Below are 18,458 nucleotides of genomic sequence, written 5' to 3'. Positions count from 1 at the left end.
TTTACAAGAATGAAAGAAAATCCAAGATACCTGTGTCTCACTTCCTACACAGGAACCTTTCCCTTAAAGAGCCTTATGGTAAACATCAGCAAATTGCAAATGCATACACACATATGGTAGCCTTGAAAACCTATAGGAGTAAACCTGATGTTCTGCAGATATCCCAGTGATGCTGCTTCCCTCTCCTCCACCTTCTCTACACCTTCAACATGTCACAACGAAGCCACCTTTATTTATGTGCCTAGACAGAGAATTAGGCAGCTACCTGAGGCTCCTAATTACACTAGATGACTTCTGAGTGCATTAATAAAAATTAACACTTGTTCAAAAGCACCAGGTATTAAAGTTCAGCAAGCTCAGTCTCAATATTTAAAACATTTAATATAAAGACTACTACTAAAATATACTTGCAGATGCAGTAAGTTTGCAGATGACACCAAGCTAGGAGCAGGTGTTGATCTGTTGGAAGGTAGGAGAGCCCTGCTGAGGGACCTGGACAGGCTGGATGGGTGGGCAGAGGCCAACGGGATGAGATTTAACAAGGCCAAGTGCAGGGTTCTGCACTTTGGACACAACAACCCCAAGCAGCACTACAGGCTGGGGCCAGAGTGGCTGGAGAGCAGCCAGGAGGAAAGGGACCTGGGGGTACTGATAGATAGTAGGCTGAAGATGAGCCAGCAGTGTGCCCAGGTGGCCAAGAGAGCCAATGGCATCCTGGCCTGCATCAGGAGCAGTGTGGCCAGTAGGACAAGGGAGGTTATTCTTCCCCTGTACTCAGCACTGGTCAGGCCACACCTTGAGTGCTGTGTCCAGTTCTGGGCTCCTCAATTCAAGAGATGTTGAGGTGCTGGAGCATGTCCAGAGAAGGGCAACAAAGCTGGTGAGAAGCCTGGAACACAAACCCTATGAGGAGAGGCTGAGGGAGCTGGGCCTGTTTAGCCTGGAGAAGAGGAGGCTCAGGGGTGACCTCATTGCTATCTACAACTACCTGAAAGCACATTGTAGCCAGGTGGGGTTGGTCTCTTCTCCCAGACAACCAGCAATAGAACAAGGGGACACAGTCTCAAGTTGTGCCGGGGGAGGTCTAGGCTGGATGTTAGGAGCAAGTTCTTCCCAGAGAGAGTGATTGGCATTGGAATGGGCTGCCCAGGGAGGTGGTGGAGGCACTGTGCCTGGAGATGTTCAAGAAAAGCCTGGATGAGGCACTTAGTGCCATGGTCTAGTTGACTGGATAGGGCTGGGGGATAGGTTGGACTGGATGACCTTTGAGGTCTTTTCCAACCTGGTTGATTCTATGATTCTATGCTTGTTTTCATGCATTTCTGTTCATTTTGAGAATTTAATGCCCCCTTTCTTTTTTCTCTGCAGAACACAATAATCCTGTTGACAATACGTTCAGTGAGAACAGTTGCTTCCTGCTGTATGGCAGGATCATTGTCTGCGAGTAACAGCACGGGAAGGTACATGATGGATAAAACCTCAATATCTTATTAAGTAAAAGTCTTCCTGTGCAACACACATTTCAGCTGCTGCCACATACTGGACACATATAATAGAGTTGTTTGTAGATAAAACTGGCATGATTGAAAAACTACTCAAAGTGGAGTAATGGAATAGAAGCTCCTTGGAAGTTTGCACACAACTAATGAAGTACTTGACAATCTTTTAAAGAATTCTTTCATTATCTGCTGAAAGGCCTTTGTGAAAAATTTAGAGACATTCCTATAAATCAAGATATTAAGCATGTATGGATTGATAATTTATTCCTGAACCTGTAAGGCACACAAAGGAAAAACAAAACCAAAACAACAAAAAACTTCTAACTTGGACATCTCAATGCCAAAAAGAGTACTTACAAACGCATCGGCTTTGGTTCCATACAGGCATGTACATAGGATAACCTTCTGGCCAGGAGGACCAATGCCATTCTGGAGTGTATTAGAAGGGCTGTGGCTAGTAGGTTGTGAGAGGTTCTGCTGCCCCTCTACTCTGCCCTGGTGAGGCTGCATCTGGAGTACTGTGTCCAGTTCTGGGCCCTCCAGTTCAAGAGGGACATAGAGCTGCTTGAGAGAGTCCAACACAGAGCCACAAAGATGACTAAGCGAATGGAACATCTCTCTTGTGAGGAGAGACTGAGGGAGATGGGGCTCTTTAGCTTGGGGAATAGGAGACCAAGAGGTGACCTCATTAATGTTTATAAATATGTAAAGGGTGAGTGCCAGGAGGATGGAGCCAGGCTCTGACTGGTGATGCCCAATGACAGGACAAGGGGCAATGGGTGGAAGCTGAGGCATAGGAAGTTCCATGAAAACAGGAGGAGGAATTTCTTCACTGTAAGGGTGACAGAAGACTGGAACAGGCTGCCTAGGGGGGTTGTGGAGGCTCCCTCTCTGGAGATATTCAAAACCAACCTGGATGTGCTCCTGTGTGATCTGGTATAGGTGATCCTGCTCTGGCAGGGGGTTTGGACTGGATGATCTTTTGAGGTCTCTTCAAGCCCCTGAGACTCTGTGACAAACCACTGTTGTGTGGCTTAGGTAAGCAAGACAGACTATACCTCACTGCCTTCGGATACACATTAGATAATAACAAATAATAGTAAACCACTTTGCACATGATCCTACTTATTACACCTTATTGCTTCAGTCTCTGTGCCTGAGTTCAGCAACCTACTGACCGGATTATTGCTCAGTACAATGCTTGGTAGACTCATCGAGCACAGGCTGACAGTACTGTTTGACACAATTGTTTTATTTATAGACAGTATCTGCTTTAAAGGCTTTGGTCTTCAGGGAAGTATGGCAGAGTGCCACACACACAAGGATATTTTTTTAAGATCTGAAACTTATAAAAGGTGCACATAGGAGCAGGAGTGAAAATGATGGGAGAGGAGATAGGATTGCCTCTAATGTCTCTTTCTTATCTGTAGTTTTAAAGGTATAGCTCTACAGTAACCTATGCTGATTTACCTGCTGCTTTTACTGCCATTTACTTGCCATTCCTCTCTAACCTGGACTGTGTATTTCTGTCCCCTTGCTCATTCTGGCTCTGTCAGTATTCCGGTCGACCCTGATTCTTCTTGCTAAATGCATCATTGTTTTGTTGGAGCAGTTTTTCTACTAGTTTAGCCTGATGCAGTACCAAAGTGTCAGAAGAATGTCTGAACTACTGCAAGAGAGAGGATGAAACACAGGGAGAAGGGATGGGAATCTATCAACTAGCAGTTTAGGTTGGGATGTGATGGACTGATTTACTGAAATTGCTCCTTATCAAAAACACTTGTTATGGAATTGCATCTTGTTCCTTATAAGAAATTACTTTCTCTAGAATTGCAGTAAAAGAATTCTGACAGATGGTTTAAAATTTCTGAGGCTATGGGATGGAAATAAAGATACCTATAACAGACGACTTCCAACTCAGTTCTCCCGTCACTTCATTTGATCCATGAAATTTTTATATGTCATAATAATTCTTACTGATGTCTACTCTGAAAAGAATTTACACTTACAAAATGTTCTCCCACCACAGTGCCTAACATTTTTACAGTACTGTGTGGTAACGATGGGAAAAGAAATGTAAATCAAACAAACCTGTCAGATTCCAAATACAGAAGCTGAGTACCAGACATTGCTCATTTTTAATTTATTTTTTCTTATATATATATAAAAAATTCTTTCTTACAACATGGCTGAGTACCATTGCACCTTGTTTTACTTATTTCAAGCAAGTACTTCTGTTAAATGTTGGACCAGATTTGTTACAGGCTTCGGGACAGGTATTCTCTCCAGGCAATGGCATAACAGGGGGTGGCTGAGTACAAGCCAATGTCTGCATCAGCAGTTAGTGCAATGAACTAAGAACGAACCAACAAGTAAAACAATTGGGTTAGTGAGAACCTGATGCACACACTGAATGCACTGCACAAGTTTTTACTTCGGATCAGCTTCCGTCTTGCCTTGCGGACTGAACGACCATCAGCTGTTGGACTGCGCTGGGCTCTGGCATACATCTCTGAGTTTAATTTTATCTGAAGAGAGTCTAGTTTGCATGCTCTGAGACCCTTACGTGACACAGGACAAAGCACTCTAAGGGACAATCAGGAGATTCACTTAAACACATCCCTGATCTGACTTAAAGTACTAAAAGAAATGCACCCAAAGCTAGAGTGGCTATCAAAAGAACACACTGGGACGTGCAACTATCCAGATTTCATCTTATACCTGAATATGAGGTTGGTTTCATCTCACTCTTTCCTGGAAATTAGGTTTATCCTTCAGACTTACAGTAATTCAGCTTTCAGGTGAGCAAATTCCACAAAGCCCCCTGCATATAATCCTTGTGTTAGGGAAAGTCAAATTCATGATTTTAAACTGACAAAGGTGTAGAGCAGAGTTAAGCAAACACTTTATTTCTGAACTTAGGAACTTCACCCACAGCACAGAGAAAAGATAATCCTTTAAGTAGTTTCAATAACTTGAATCGAGTTATCAAGTAGTCACATCCCTGGCAATTACTGCCCACAAATCAGGTTTGTGAAGCAGACACAGTAGGAATTGATATATATTGTACAAGCTATTGACTTACTGCAAAATAATGTTAAATCAATTCTTATTTTGCAATAAATTCATAAGCCTTTACGCTAACAAGGCCTTTGGAAAAAAAGGAGGATTCCTGATCTACCTATGGTCATCTAAAAGAATTAATAATTCCTTTTGTGTGCCACACAGCTCCCCCAAAAGAGAGTGAAACTGCTGCATAATCGGATGACTCCAAACTGCTGACAGTTTTCATCACAGAAACAGAGACTGATAATAGTATTTTACCAAATTAGCAGATCAGAAACACTTATTAATAGGTATATAGCATTGGATATATACCTATATTAATAGGTATATAGCATTCAGCAGTAGCAGATTATAGGGAGAACCTACTGAACTTAAGTTTTTTTTTATAGAAGAAACATAAATAAACCAAACCCAAAAATCCCAAACAAAAGCAGCATTTGCTTACCATGAAATGAGGTTGTGTTAAAATACGCTTTAGCTCCTTTGCATCGTTGTTCTCTGGGTAACATGAAATTTCTTCCAATACCTGAAAAATAAGCATGAAAAACGGCCATAGTAACTTTCTTTTAAATAAAACCATTAAACAAATTAAAACTCTCAGTAACTCTCATTTAAATAAAGCCATTAATCAAATGAAAGCCCTCGCTGGTCAGTCAGAGTATGTCCAAATGATTACAGAATGGAATATTTTGGACAGCAAAGAGCTCCTCATCCCCCAGCTGGAGAATAAAATGCCCCCTTTCAGTTTAATTTCTGAGTGAGTTTAAAGCAGAAATTTGAAGATAACAGCTGCTCTTTTTTTCAGCATTCCTCCAACAGCCAAATACATGGAGACAGAGATGAAGTGCTAATGTGTGACACACTTCACCAACCCCCCTTGCTACTTCCACAGAGTCTCCATTTATTAAAACAAGCAGTTTAAAAGCAGAATTAAAACCACTTGTAAAACTTTCTCTCCACAAATCAAATTGTAAAAGAATTCTAGTGTAGGTGGTCCATCTGCTACCCCACCTCCAAGCTCCAGATTTTAAAAACTCTGAGCCATGCTTCAGCTTATTACTGGGGAAAGGAGGAGGGAGTAAAGAAGCTTTAACTTGACTGCAACTTGTTACACGAACAGTGTTTTCTTGTGACATTTTCTCCAACAATTGTGTTTATTTTTATGGAAAATATAGAATATATATATATATTTATTTTTTTTTGCTACTGGCAATAAATAAAACAATATTTGTCAAATGTAAGAATTAGGAACATCTGTGCCTGTTTATCGTTGGTGTTAATGGGCCACCTTCATTGCATTTCTATGTCTGATCTTCTTAAGAGTACCTAAGATAAATGTTTCTTCAATCTAAAAAGCCTACAGATATATCTTTTTATTATTCATTCTCATATGCACATCAAACTTCTGAACATAAAAGATACTGCATTTACCTAACAGAAGCATTCCTTTTAATACTGCTACTGATGTAGCAAAGATTAAATGCTGAAACTGAGTAATATATATAATCCTTAGAGACAAAATGGAATTCTGCAAGTTTATGCAACTTGTTATGTAACCTAAGGAAGCAACAGTAGAATTCCAGAAATAATTCAGATTATGAGCCATAGTACAGATCATTCTCTTGATGAAGGAAAAGATCTTCTATCTCAAATACAATCAAACTTCCAAAGTAAAAAAAAGAAATATTTTAAAGCCATTACCTCTTTGGCTCTCTGTACAGCATCACTTGGAGGATTCCTGATTTGTGGGGAAGATTTTGTGTTTATTTTGTCATAGAGCTGAAATAACAAGAGAACAAACCACTGAAATAGTGTGCTGCTTTATATATAAGGTAATGATGAGCAGGAGCAATAGTCTGCTTATGTTACTGCGATTAAGTTCACTGCAAGACCCATGGATGTTTTGTATACAAAATCAGGCATCTTAGGCTTTTGGCTTTGCCTTTTTAAACATTTCCTGGCTTGAACAGTGCCATAGATTCAGAGTTCATAGGATGACATGGGAAAGTTCAAGAGGTTAAGGGATTCTGCAAACCTCCCATGCCTTTTCCACAGATTTACAGAAGCTATAGTCTTCTTCTAGAAGTGATCCTGTGAATCTTAAATAAATGCTGTAAGTGACATATTCTGCTGTAAGTGATATATTCTGCTGTAAGTGATATATTCTGCTGTAAAATCTAATCAATCTTTATACCTCACAAAAAAACAAACAAACCACAAAACACTCTAAACAGTAATATAACCTCAAAATGCAAGCCTCACTATTTGGTCTAATCTTGAATGCAATCAAAGTTAGATCACAAGGTGAAATCAGTAAATATTTTATCTATCCAAACCCTGATAATTTCTGTGATGCAAATGAGAAGCTTTTATTAAAACAAGAGCTACTGAACTGCTGGAGCATAAAAACTGTGAACTTTGAACACATACACATCTTGTGAGGATTCAGTTATAATTCAGACACAGATATTGGGTTGCCAAACTCAAATCCATGATTCTATAAAATAGAATATTCTATGAAATATTAAATCCCCAAGCAGAAACATCTAAAAGTACTAACATATCCTTATATATCTGACTTTTGCTTTTTGAACAATATAACCATATACAACACTTCTAGGGTTCTCTACCATCTAAAAATACAGGTGGAGATGCTGCCCCTTGCATAGTAACATTTACTAACAGGCTTGTTGCTCAGTTACCTTTCACACCTCCCTACTGTTTACCTTAGAGGTTTTGTGTGCTGCAAGTCTGAAAGGATTCTGTGACCTACTGAATTGTATTCACAACCATTAACTTCAAAGATGTGCTAAAATTAAAGGGCCAGTTAGACAACTGATAGACCACTTCTTTCTTCTGTCACTTCTCTTTCACATCTTTTCCATGCAAAACGTTGTGACCTTCCCATGGGTGTCTCTTTCCTTGGGACTCTATGCCCTCAGGAAACCATCCCTGAAGGTAACAACTCCTACTGAAAACCACACTGAGTAAGAAAGTCGCAGCCAGAAGGGGCTTTATCTTCAATTTCGTTTGAAGACAGTTTGTCCCTTTAAACCCTCTATTTTTCACTGCTAAGTGAGCTCACTGTTTCCATTTTAGCATCCCAGTACTCATTTCCCAGCGTAATTCTATAGCATGTTTTACAGCCCTGGCCTGTATAAAAGTCCAAAGAACATTTAAGAGTACTCTGTGACTTCTGGAGCATTACAGGTTACAGCCCTCCACAGCTTCAAGCTTTTTTCTGTGTGATACACTTTGATCCAAGCTCCTTACACGCTGAAATGCTGTGCAGCAAAACAGCAAACAAAAGCACTTCAATAGAAGGGTCTGGGAAGTAGTTAATCAGCTGTAAGGAAGATTCTCTGACATATTATTTACAGAACAAGGTAGTCAGAAGCACTACACTAATTCTGTCTGAACAAATGAGTGTTTTTGTCATGCTGCCATCCCCACAGCTTGTTAATTCAGGCGTTTGCACTTTGAGCAGAGGTTAAGCCCATTTGAAATAATCAGTTTCTTTCTAAATGTTCACATTCATGCAATATATAAATTAACCTTTATGTTAAAAAAAGTGAAAAAAAAATCTTTTATGCAACAAAATTCTTTTGTATAAAGAAAAAAAGCAAGGAGGGCCCTGATTTTCAGTCTAAGTTTTGATTATGTATGTGATAGAATGGAAATACACAGAGTTTTTTAACCTTTAGAGGAAATTTTACCTGCAAAATGTACATCAGCTGTAATTTGTTTTAAAAGGTCATCTGTATTTGTGCATATTCCTAATGTGTGACTTGTAGAACACTGTTACACCTGTGTCAGACATGCACATGAACCCAGACTTTATTGTGCTTTTATATGCACCTCATCAGAAAAAATTACACCATGTAAACTCAATCAACTCTATAGAATTGCAATTTTTACTCTAAGCTGCTTCCTGTTCTATGAGATCATTCCATATTTCTTCATCCCTTGTTTTACTTTAACTCAAGAGCTTAACTTTTGTGGGAAAAAGAGGTCCCTTCCAACCCTTAACCTTCTGTGCTTCTGTATCCAAGTTTCAGTTCTCTCAGTAAGTGACAATCCTGCAGTGAAGCTGTAGGCAGCCAGGAACTGCGGAGCGATCGCACAAAGTTCAACCTCAGCCTCATACTACAGAAATCTTTGCCAGTTCGTACACTGATTCCACTGTGCTTCCACATATGGCTGTAACCATTTTTAAACTGTAGTTCTTAATACTGCTGGATTGGACAAGTAGCCATTTCAGCTTTAAAAATGAGAAAAGGATTGTTTCTACTTCTGCGTATTGCACGATATATCACTCTGTAATACAGCCTTTATGGACCATCAAGTGTTTTTACAGCTTGTTCTAAACCAATCTTTGATCTCTTTCTAAACTGACGCAGTTAAAAGCAGATTCACAGACACATGCTTATACTGGTTCAGATCACATGCTCATAGAATCATAGAATCAACCAGGTTGGAAGAGACCTCCAAGATCATCCAGTCCAACCTAGCACCCAGCCCTAACCAATCAACTAGACCATGGCACTAAGTGCCTCATCCAGGCTTTTCTTGAACACCCCCAGGGACGGTGCCTCCACCACCTCCCTGGGCAGCCCATTCCAATGCCAATCACTCTCTCTGGGAAGAACTTCCTCCTAACATCCAGCCTAGACCTACCCTGGCACAACTTGAGACTGTGTCCCCTTGTTCTATTGCTGGTTGTCTGGGAGAAGAGGCCACTCCCCACCTGGCTACAATGCCCCTTCAGGTAGTTGTAGACAGTAATAAGATCACCCCTGAGCCTCCTCTTCTCCAGGCTAAACACCCCCAGCTCCCTCAGCCTCTCCTCATAGGGTTTGTGTTCCAGGCTTCTCACCAGCTTTGTTGCCCTTCTCTGGACATGTTCCAGCACCTCAACATCTCTCTTGAATTGAGGGGCCCAGAACTGGACACAGTACTCAAGGTGTGGCCTGACCAGTGCTGAGTACAGGGGAAGAATAACCTCCCTTGTCCTACTGGCCACACTGCTCCTGATGCAGGCCAGGATGCCATTGGCTCTCTTGGCCACCTGGGCACACTGCTGGCTCATCTTCAGCTTACTATCTATCAGTACCCCCAGGTCTCTTTCCTCCTGGCTGCTCTCCAGCCACTCAGTCCCCAGCCTGTAGTGCTGCTTGGGGTTGTTGTGGCCAAAGTGCAGAACTCTGCACTTGGCCTTGTTAAATCTCATCCCATTGGCCTCTGCCCACCCATCCAGCCTGTCCAGGTCCCTCTGCAGGGCTCTCCTACCTTCCAACAGATCCACACCTGCTCTTAGCTTGGTGTCATCTGCAAACTTACTGATGCTGGACTCAATCCCCTCGTCCAGGTCATCAATAAAGATATTGAACAGGACTGGGCCCAGCACTGATCCCTGGGGACCACCACTAGTGACAGCTGCCAACTGGATGTGGCACCATTCATTCATGTGTCAAGATGTTCAGTAATATTAGACTTTGTTTTGGTTCTTTGCACAGGGCTAACTTTTACCTTCAGCATACATGAGCTAATTCTGGCTTGATTATAGAATGAATTCCCTTTTAATAGAATCTACCATCTACTCTGCAAATTCAAAGCCCTCATATTTCAGAGGTAGGAGAGTTGAGCAAAGGACTATATTCTCACAAAATCAATTGCAGGGTGTGCCTGGATTTTCCCCTACAACCATCCTTTTAAATCATGTCTCTTTGCTTCCTATTTACCAAGAATGTCAAGAAGGTTTTTCTTCTCCCTCTCCTCCACCTTAAATCCAGTTAAAGAAGTACTGAAAATAAACAGCTATGTTACTTCTCAAAATTACAAGACATTATTTACTTGTATTTAATTTCAGGTGCCTCTAAATACCTTGGTCATGTATCTGACAGAGTTATATTTCACTATAAACTACAACTCTAATCCAGTCATTTGCCTTATAGATCAAGAAAACCCCATATTAATACTCCATTGAGTATTAACTGCATTGAGTATTGACTCCATGCTGCAGTTCCCAACAAGTGACAGCAGGCATTAAATGATATGCTGGACAGTACCTGTGCTTAGCTTACTGCAAAGGAAGAGGCTGCAATCTAGTAAGATGCTGGATCAAGTGCAATAGGTGTAGGTAAAATTGCCTTCTCTCAACTTGTAAAGTGTGGTAAGTGAAGCCTGGGATCGAACAATACCAAATAAATACATGCTGCTCTTTAAAATAACAGTGATAAACCAAAACCAAACTGGTGGAGGGTCTAGAGCACAAGTCTTAAGAGAAGCAGCTGATGGAACTGGGTTCATTTAGCCTGGAGAAAAGAAGGCTTAGGAGAGATTTTATCGAGCTCTCCAACTACCTGAAAAGAGGTCATAGTGAGATAGGCATCAGTCTCTTCTCCCAAGTAACAAGTGAAAGGGCAAGAAGAAATGGCCTCGGGTTGTGCCAGGAGAGGTTTAGGTTGAATATTAGGGATTTTTTTTTCACTGAAAAGGTTGTCAAGGCCTGGAACAGGCTGCTCAGGGAAGCAGCTGGGTCACCATCCCTGGAGGTATATGTAGATGCGGTGTGTAGGGACATGATCTAGTGGTGGACTTGGCAGCGCTAGATTAGTGTTTGGCCTTGAAGATCATAAAGGTCTTTTCCAATCTAAATGATTCTACAGGCACCAGGGAAAATAAAACCCTCCACACAGGAAGGGCTATAAAAAGTTGTTAGGCAGACAACATCTCGGTGCCAACAGAAGAACTGTTGCCCTTGTGTTGCCCTGCTACTTCCAATATGGACTAATGCAATAACCTTTAACAGGAAATACAGACTCATGTTAAGCCTAAACAGGCTTCATTCCCAACTCTGTTAGCTGAATTAACTCTTGATGCTTAAATCACCATCTTGAAGAAAAGGATGCTAATGATCATGAACCTCACACCAGAGGGGTACAGAATTCATACATAACAAATCAAATCTGTAATAACTACAAAGGGCTGGCAAAGGACAGATCTACTCACTTGCTTTGTCACATTGAGTGCATCTTGTAGCAGGAAGTACCACTGAGGCTCAGGAGTGATCTCATTGCTGTCTACAACTACCTGAAGGGAGGCTGTAGCCAGGTGGGGGTTGGTCTCTTCTCCCAGGCAACCAGCAGTAGAACAAGGGGACACAGTCTCAAGTTGTGGCAGGGGAAATATAGGCTGGATGTTAGGAGGAAGTTCTTCACAGGGAGAGTGATTGGCATTGGAATGGGCTGCCCAGGGAGGTGGTGGAGCCACTGTGCCTGGAGGTGTTCAAGCAAAGCCTGGATGAGGCACTTAGTGCCATGGTCTAGTTGACTGGATAGGGCTGAGTGCTAGGTTGGACTGGATGATCTTGGAGGTCTCTTCCAACTTGGTTGATTCTATGATTTTTATTTCTCCCATTGATGTAAACGTTTTGTGAAGATGTACTGTACGTACATTGTGATGAGCTCGTTGGTACAAAGAACTGTCAACATGTGTCAACCAACTATTTGAATAACTGGAAGCAGAAGGCAGTGAGGCCTGACTGACTTCAAAGATAGAATCACAGCTTACTGGGCTGCTAATATATTGCCTTTGGGCATTTTAATGTAATCTAAGTGCAAACTGAAATACTCTGAGAAAAGCTCCCAGCACCAACAAAGCAGAAGTGTTATTCAAGATTTGTGGACTGCATCCTAGGCACTTTAGCAATTCTCAGAGTATGTCTCAAGCTCCTGGAGAAATAGTAAACCTGAGAATCTTAGTTTTGTAATGAAGAACCCTCAAAACAGGTATCTCTTACAGTTAAAAAAGCAGCAGAAACTGACTTAAACTCCATCCAGTGTAAAAAGAATTGAAGAATACCTAGAAAGTTAATAGGGAAACAATTCTTTAAACCTCAAAACAGTATCAGTGAAGCTAATTAAATGCTCTACAAGTGCCAGGACACAATTCTAGTGTTTTATGACAGATTAGAGCCCAGTAATAGAAAAGTATACTATAATCAAGGGCATTTTCAATTCCACATACTAAAAAGACTGTGGATTTATGCTTTCAGAATGAGATACACCACTGCACACAGACACAGGCTTGCACAGACAATGACACAGCAACATAAGGAAGATGACATTAGGCCAGGAGCACTGGGCTAAACAGTACAATTCTCATTTAAAGTATGCACTTGATTAAGCTGAATTTTACTTGAATGATTCACCATATCACTGCCAAGCTTATAAATACTCAGAGAAATGGTAGAATGTTAGTTAAAAAGAAAACAAGTAAAGTGCAACAAAGCAACTGTCACAATGTCATGCAAACCAACCCAGAACTTTGCATTGTTGGGAGGTGGTGGATACATAAATGTCTCAAACAAATTAACCTTAATCAATCAAAGAGTTACTATTAAATCTTATTTCTATTAATCTTGCATTTATGAACTATATTAACATATCAGTATTATAGATTATAACATCATGGAACAAAGTGATTTCTGCTCAGAAGGCTAAATATAAGACAAAGTCTCCATATAAACTTGCAAGACAGAGAAACAGGAAGAACAAGAAAACTATGAGACAATGTTAACTAGCAGAGTATTCTACATATCCCAGGAACACAGAAAATGAAATGCAAAGATATGATGGAAGTTGGAAACGTAATGTATGTTAGAGAAGGATTATCAAACAATGCAGAAGAATTTCCAGGACAGCTTCTACTTTCAGTGCTCTTTCAGAGATGGCCTTGCAGAAAAGTTACCTTCAGAAAAAAAAGTATGCTGCACTCGTGATGATGATCCAGCCCACCTGCTGAAACACAGTCCCCCCTAAGGCTTGGTCATTGTTCCTTCTATACTCCTTGGGAAAGGAGTCTCTTTTGCAGTGCGAGAGACAGTCCCTCCCACTCCCTGGGGCTGAGCATGCTGCCTCTGCCGGACTGGGATAAAAGCCAGATTTGATTCCCCAAATAGCAAGGTGCTTTCCTGCCAACAGTTTCTTTTTCTTTTTTTTTAATTCCCCCTCTTCTTTCTCTTTTTACAAATATTTTCCATTTCCTTTTGTCTTATAAACCTGTTAACTAAAGGATAATTAAAAAGAGGAAAACAAGATGTTTTAGAAATCAGAAAGGATTATTTCACACACACATTACACATTGTGAGAGTGTCTAGCCAGACATCTATCATGAATACACTTTCTGCCCTGCTTCTGCAAAAGGAATGCATTCATGTTTCACTAAAACATGCTTCACTTATTAGCTCTAGCATAATCAGTATTCAAGGGGGTGAGGACCAAAGCTGATCAAAAAAACCTTGAACCATGCTATGTGATTCACATAAAAAGCCATTTCTATTCAAGTCAAAACACAGAAAAATCAGACCATTCATGAAAATGTTCCAGCTTTTTATATACCTCTGTTGTTTTCATTTTCATTTCTGTATCCTATGTATTCCAGCAGTCTATTAATGATTTAAAAGAATGTCCTGAAAATAAAAATCAAGTGCCTCTTGCTTTGTATTCCACCCCCCTCCAGGTATATAATAGAATTGTTAAATTAAATAAACTTTACTCAGAGAAGAGCAAATCAGGAATAAATGCATGAAGAGTTTAAAACAATTCCAAATAGAGAAGTGCATTATTAGCCATGGCTGGACACTGGTGAGTAACTGCTGCATTTCTAAAAGTAGTTTGAATTTACTGTGCCAATGTCCATCACTGAGAGGGTAAACAGAACAAATCAAAACAAATCCAGTAGAAATCTTTATCCAACCATGTAAGAAGCTAAAGTGAGATGCCAACAACATTCTAGCAAAAGATAAAATATGCTTCCTTAAAAGTCTGGAGTTAGGAGCAAATCTGTTTGCATGACTGAGTTCAAAAGAAATACTAAGAGAGCTCTGAAGTTTGCAGGGATGCAACAGCATTAGCAGCAAAGAACAACAGACAGAAAAACAAGGTTCTCTTGAAAAAATCAGGATGCCTTAAATACATGCACTGTGGATTTAAATGAAAAAGTAGCTACACACATAAATATGATACATACAGCTACTCCAGAATGCATGTAATCTCTTTTAGTTAAAACTGTATGTGTGTGATGTGGTACACCAGCAAAAGGTAAAATAGTCTTTCTTGAGAGATCTAACGCTTCTATCACAGATATACTTACAGGAACAGTAACACTCACCTTAATGATTCAATCTATGAAAATAACGTACCAAACTTCTTAAATTAACAGCCAAGAGATAACAGCCTAAAGAACTATCTGACTCAGGACAGACAGATGCAGACAAAGGCAGTAGCATAGAGAGGCCCCAGCCACACAAAAGCTGATATTGTTCTCCTGCTGAGTGAAAATCTCACTTGTAAATCCAACGACATCTGCATTCAGAATCACCCAGAGAAAGCTCCCTGGAGAGGTGACCAAACTACTTGATTTGACAAGGGAGTGATTTCTCTTGTCTCCTTCAATGTAGACAGCTGCATAAAATAGCAGCCTCTGGTTCTACTTTTTAGCAAACCTTGTTTACTTTGCCGCACTGATAGAGACTAAACACAACGTGTGAAAGATCTTTCTCATTAGAAATAGCCTTGAAGCCCAGCATGATTTTCAAAACAAATATTCACTACGATAAAATCTTTTGCCACGATACAGAAAACAGCTAAACTACAATCCCACAAAATTAGTAAGCTCTTCACACTTATTTCCAGCTCTTAAAATCAGTACTGCTGACACAAAGTGGTAATGCCTCCCGTGATTTCTTTCATGAAAGTCAATTAAAGGAAGAGCAACCAAACCAAAAACTTAAGATATTTGATAAAGGTTCTGCAAATCTCTCAGTGGTAATAAAAAACTGTTTCGCTGCTTGAACTGAACTCTTTTTTCCCATGAAGTTATTTATATCCTTCACTTAACTTTATAACTTTCTTCTGACCTAAACAAAATACCAGAATGAAGCGATCTATGGAGCTTTATATAGGCACAAACCCAGTCAGTTCTATGTCACACAGAGGAATGTCCTACAGCATTCACCAACATTTTGATCATCACACTTCTAAAAGAAGCAAAGAAAAAAATCAAACCTGACCAACCCAATGTTACTCTTCTACTTTACAAGGAAGATCAATTATTAATCAAGAAATCTCTTTTAGGTAATGAATGCTTGTAAATGGTTGTTTTGAGAGGGCCCTTTTCTTTACTCCCTCTAGTAAACAAAATTAAGCTTTTCACGTGAATCACCTAATTTTTGATTAGGAAAATCCCACCCAACAGAGAAGAAGGATTCTGTGAAATAGAGGGGGGAAAAAAAGCAAATGATTAGAGTAGTCATTAAGGACCTGCTAGTGTATTGCAGGATTTGGTCTGGTTTGTAAGTAGTTGGCACCTCATTGTCCCTTCTTTTGGACAGGGTTGGCACCCAAGTGGAAGAGCCTTAACAGACATATATAAATGAATCAAGCGAAAAGCAATCAATGGGATGATAGGAATCCATCCTGCCTCTGAAGGCCTTCAGAGATGCCTTCCCTCACAGCACCAAAGTTAGTGAATTACTGACAAAGAGGAGTTACAATTTGTGATCTATATCCCTGTAAAGAACAAGATATGGGTAATTAGCACTCTGAGCACAAAGGCTGTAATTTATCTGGGTTTTCTTTTCTTTCAGGAAAAAAGTTCAGAAGCAAAAGAAGGTATTTTTCTTCAATGAGGGTCTTGGCACTCAGTGTGAGGGATGGAGGGTAAGCCTGCAGTGATGCTCAAGATAGCATCATTTGATAGGCTGGACTGGATGATCTTGGAGGTCTCTTCCAACCTGGTTGATTCTATGATTCTAAGATCTCTTGTTTTTGCAGACTTGAAGTTCAGCAAATAATTCTACCTCAAAGTTATATATATACACATCCTTTCACAAATTCACACAATGTATGAGGAAGTACAAAGCACTTTTTTATTAGGCCTGTTTGGTTAAAAAAAAAAGTATTGGGAAACATAAAGAGGATTTATGCATGTGACAAGACAACAAGAAACTTTGGAAACAAAATTCTCAAGGCACAGAATGAGGAGTGGGGAAGTAACTTTTCCCCAAAACCAGACTACTTGCTTTTCAAAATTACTTTTGAAAACAGAGTGCCTTAGTTTTCTGGAAGGAAAAGAAAACCCCAACCAATCCTGAGACATCACAGCTGAATTGTACAGGTGTCAGAGAGTGAACTATGCTTACAGATAGCCCATTCTGATAAACTATTTTAAAGTAAAGGTAGTAATTCAAACTGAGTCATTATCTACTTACATATTCTAAAATATAGCCCTAATATATAGCCCTAAAAGCTATTATTGTGTAAAGTGGGAGCTGATTGCTAAATTCCACACCTAAATAAATTCATTTTGGTATCAAACAAAAAAAAAACCCCAACCAATCAAACCCAAAACAAAACAAAAACCAAAATCAAAACCAAATGAAACAAAAAAGAAGAGGAGAATATTTTTGGGACAAAACAAAGTATTATCCAGTAAATGACAGACACAGAAAGGCATTCAAATTGTTTAGCACAGGAAACTTACATCTAGTAGTGTGTGAAGATGCTGATCCTGGAAAACACTGTGAAGAAAATCTAAGTCTTTTTCGCTGCAGTCTGTAAGTGCATGAATTTCTTCCAGGCTGTCCAGCACCTGTGAGACTGCTCCTATAGGGCAATAAACAGGAAGAAAAGAAAAACAAAATAGCAAAAATCAATAAAGCAAAGAGCTGCAGTAAACTAAACTTTGGAAAATGAAACTTTCACTTCATCTGGTATGGCTGCAGCAGAAACTTAAAAGCTGGAGTTTTTACAGGAAAACTCATTGAATAAATTTTGTCATCAGTGCCCATATATAGTGTTACTGTACATAAGAAATTGCTTAATTGAGGAAAGCTTAAAACTTATTAAGCTTAGTTTTATTCTATTTTAGCCTGGTTTCCAAGAATATCGTATAAAGTTACTTGGAGTATCTCCCAAACTGCCTGTTCTCAACCATTCTCACCCCAGCCTTCTATTTTTTCACTGCTGGCCAATTGTAAATATGTAGTCAAAATGAGTAAAAATTTGAAGGAGGCAGCACTTTTACAGATTCACAGATTCACTTCATTAACATCAGCATCTGGATAGAGGAGGGAAGGGAGAACGACCTGACTGCTCTGTCCTCCAGAGAAAAGAAGTCTGTAACATGAGCTCCAGTTTTTGTTCTGTTTGTTCTGGTTATCTCAGATGCAGGTATTGATTGGTTTTGGTCATAGGAAGATGAAGATGATTTTTATATGGCATAAAGGTGAAAAGAGAAGGATTTGGAGGGTAAAAAGGAGAAATGAGACATATTATGGAAGGTGGAAGTCCAAGGGAAGAGTTGAACTCACAGCTGAGGAGGATACAGAAACACAACACAAATCCACAGCAATTTAGCGGTTCCTTGTGTTGGTTCCTTGTGGAGCAACTACTTTTAAAAATCAGATCTCATTGGTGGCTCCAACTTATGTATATAGAATGCTAGTTTTGGCTTATCTGAATACCCAGAGACCATGTTTTCAGTTTTTCAACAGTGGTATAAGCATCTGGCAAGATGGTAGCATATCCAGAGCTAGCCTGCAAAAATGCTGGCGTCTGACAGGGAGCTGATGAATTCTTTTGCACAAATATTTTCTTAATTCTAGGTACAGAATGCAACACATCCAGTGTTTCACTGATTTCTCATTATGATTATTCTGATTACTTATTCATTTTCCAGTGTCACTTTCTCAAGATAGGCAGTGTCTAAGAATTGGCTGTATTTTGAAATTCCATCCACCGCTGCACGAACAATTCTTGCCAGCCTTCCTTAACTCCAGTCCTTTTGTAACCTACTGCATGTTCAGAATGTCAGTGAAACGACCAAAAA

General features: G+C 39.8%; 1 protein-coding gene across 14 annotated transcripts in view; it reads right to left on the bottom strand.

Annotated features, from left to right (window-relative positions):
- Positions 1 to 18,458, bottom strand: part of CASK (calcium/calmodulin dependent serine protein kinase) — a 202,228-nt gene that overhangs the window by 43,906 nt on the left and 139,864 nt on the right. For 13 of the 14 annotated variants that reach the window (XM_064151894.1, XM_064151895.1, XM_064151890.1 and 10 more), the window contains 3 exons: positions 17,112 to 17,233; positions 6,267 to 6,344; positions 5,011 to 5,091 (listed from right to left, as the gene is read on the bottom strand). In XM_064151894.1, coding sequence (XP_064007964.1) covers positions 5,011 to 5,091; positions 6,267 to 6,344; positions 17,112 to 17,233 — 281 coding nt within the window. Of the gene's footprint in view, positions 1 to 5,010; positions 5,092 to 6,266; positions 6,345 to 13,316; positions 13,331 to 17,111; positions 17,234 to 18,458 lie in introns of those variants that run through there. The other variant, XM_064151903.1, reaches the window with a different exon arrangement.

The sequence above is a fragment of the Pogoniulus pusillus genome, chromosome 12, assembly GCF_015220805.1.
Source record: "Pogoniulus pusillus isolate bPogPus1 chromosome 12, bPogPus1.pri, whole genome shotgun sequence".
NCBI lineage: Eukaryota > Metazoa > Chordata > Aves > Piciformes > Lybiidae > Pogoniulus > Pogoniulus pusillus.
Note: the sequence above shows the minus strand (reverse complement) of the source record. Positions and strands in the feature narration are given on the sequence as shown.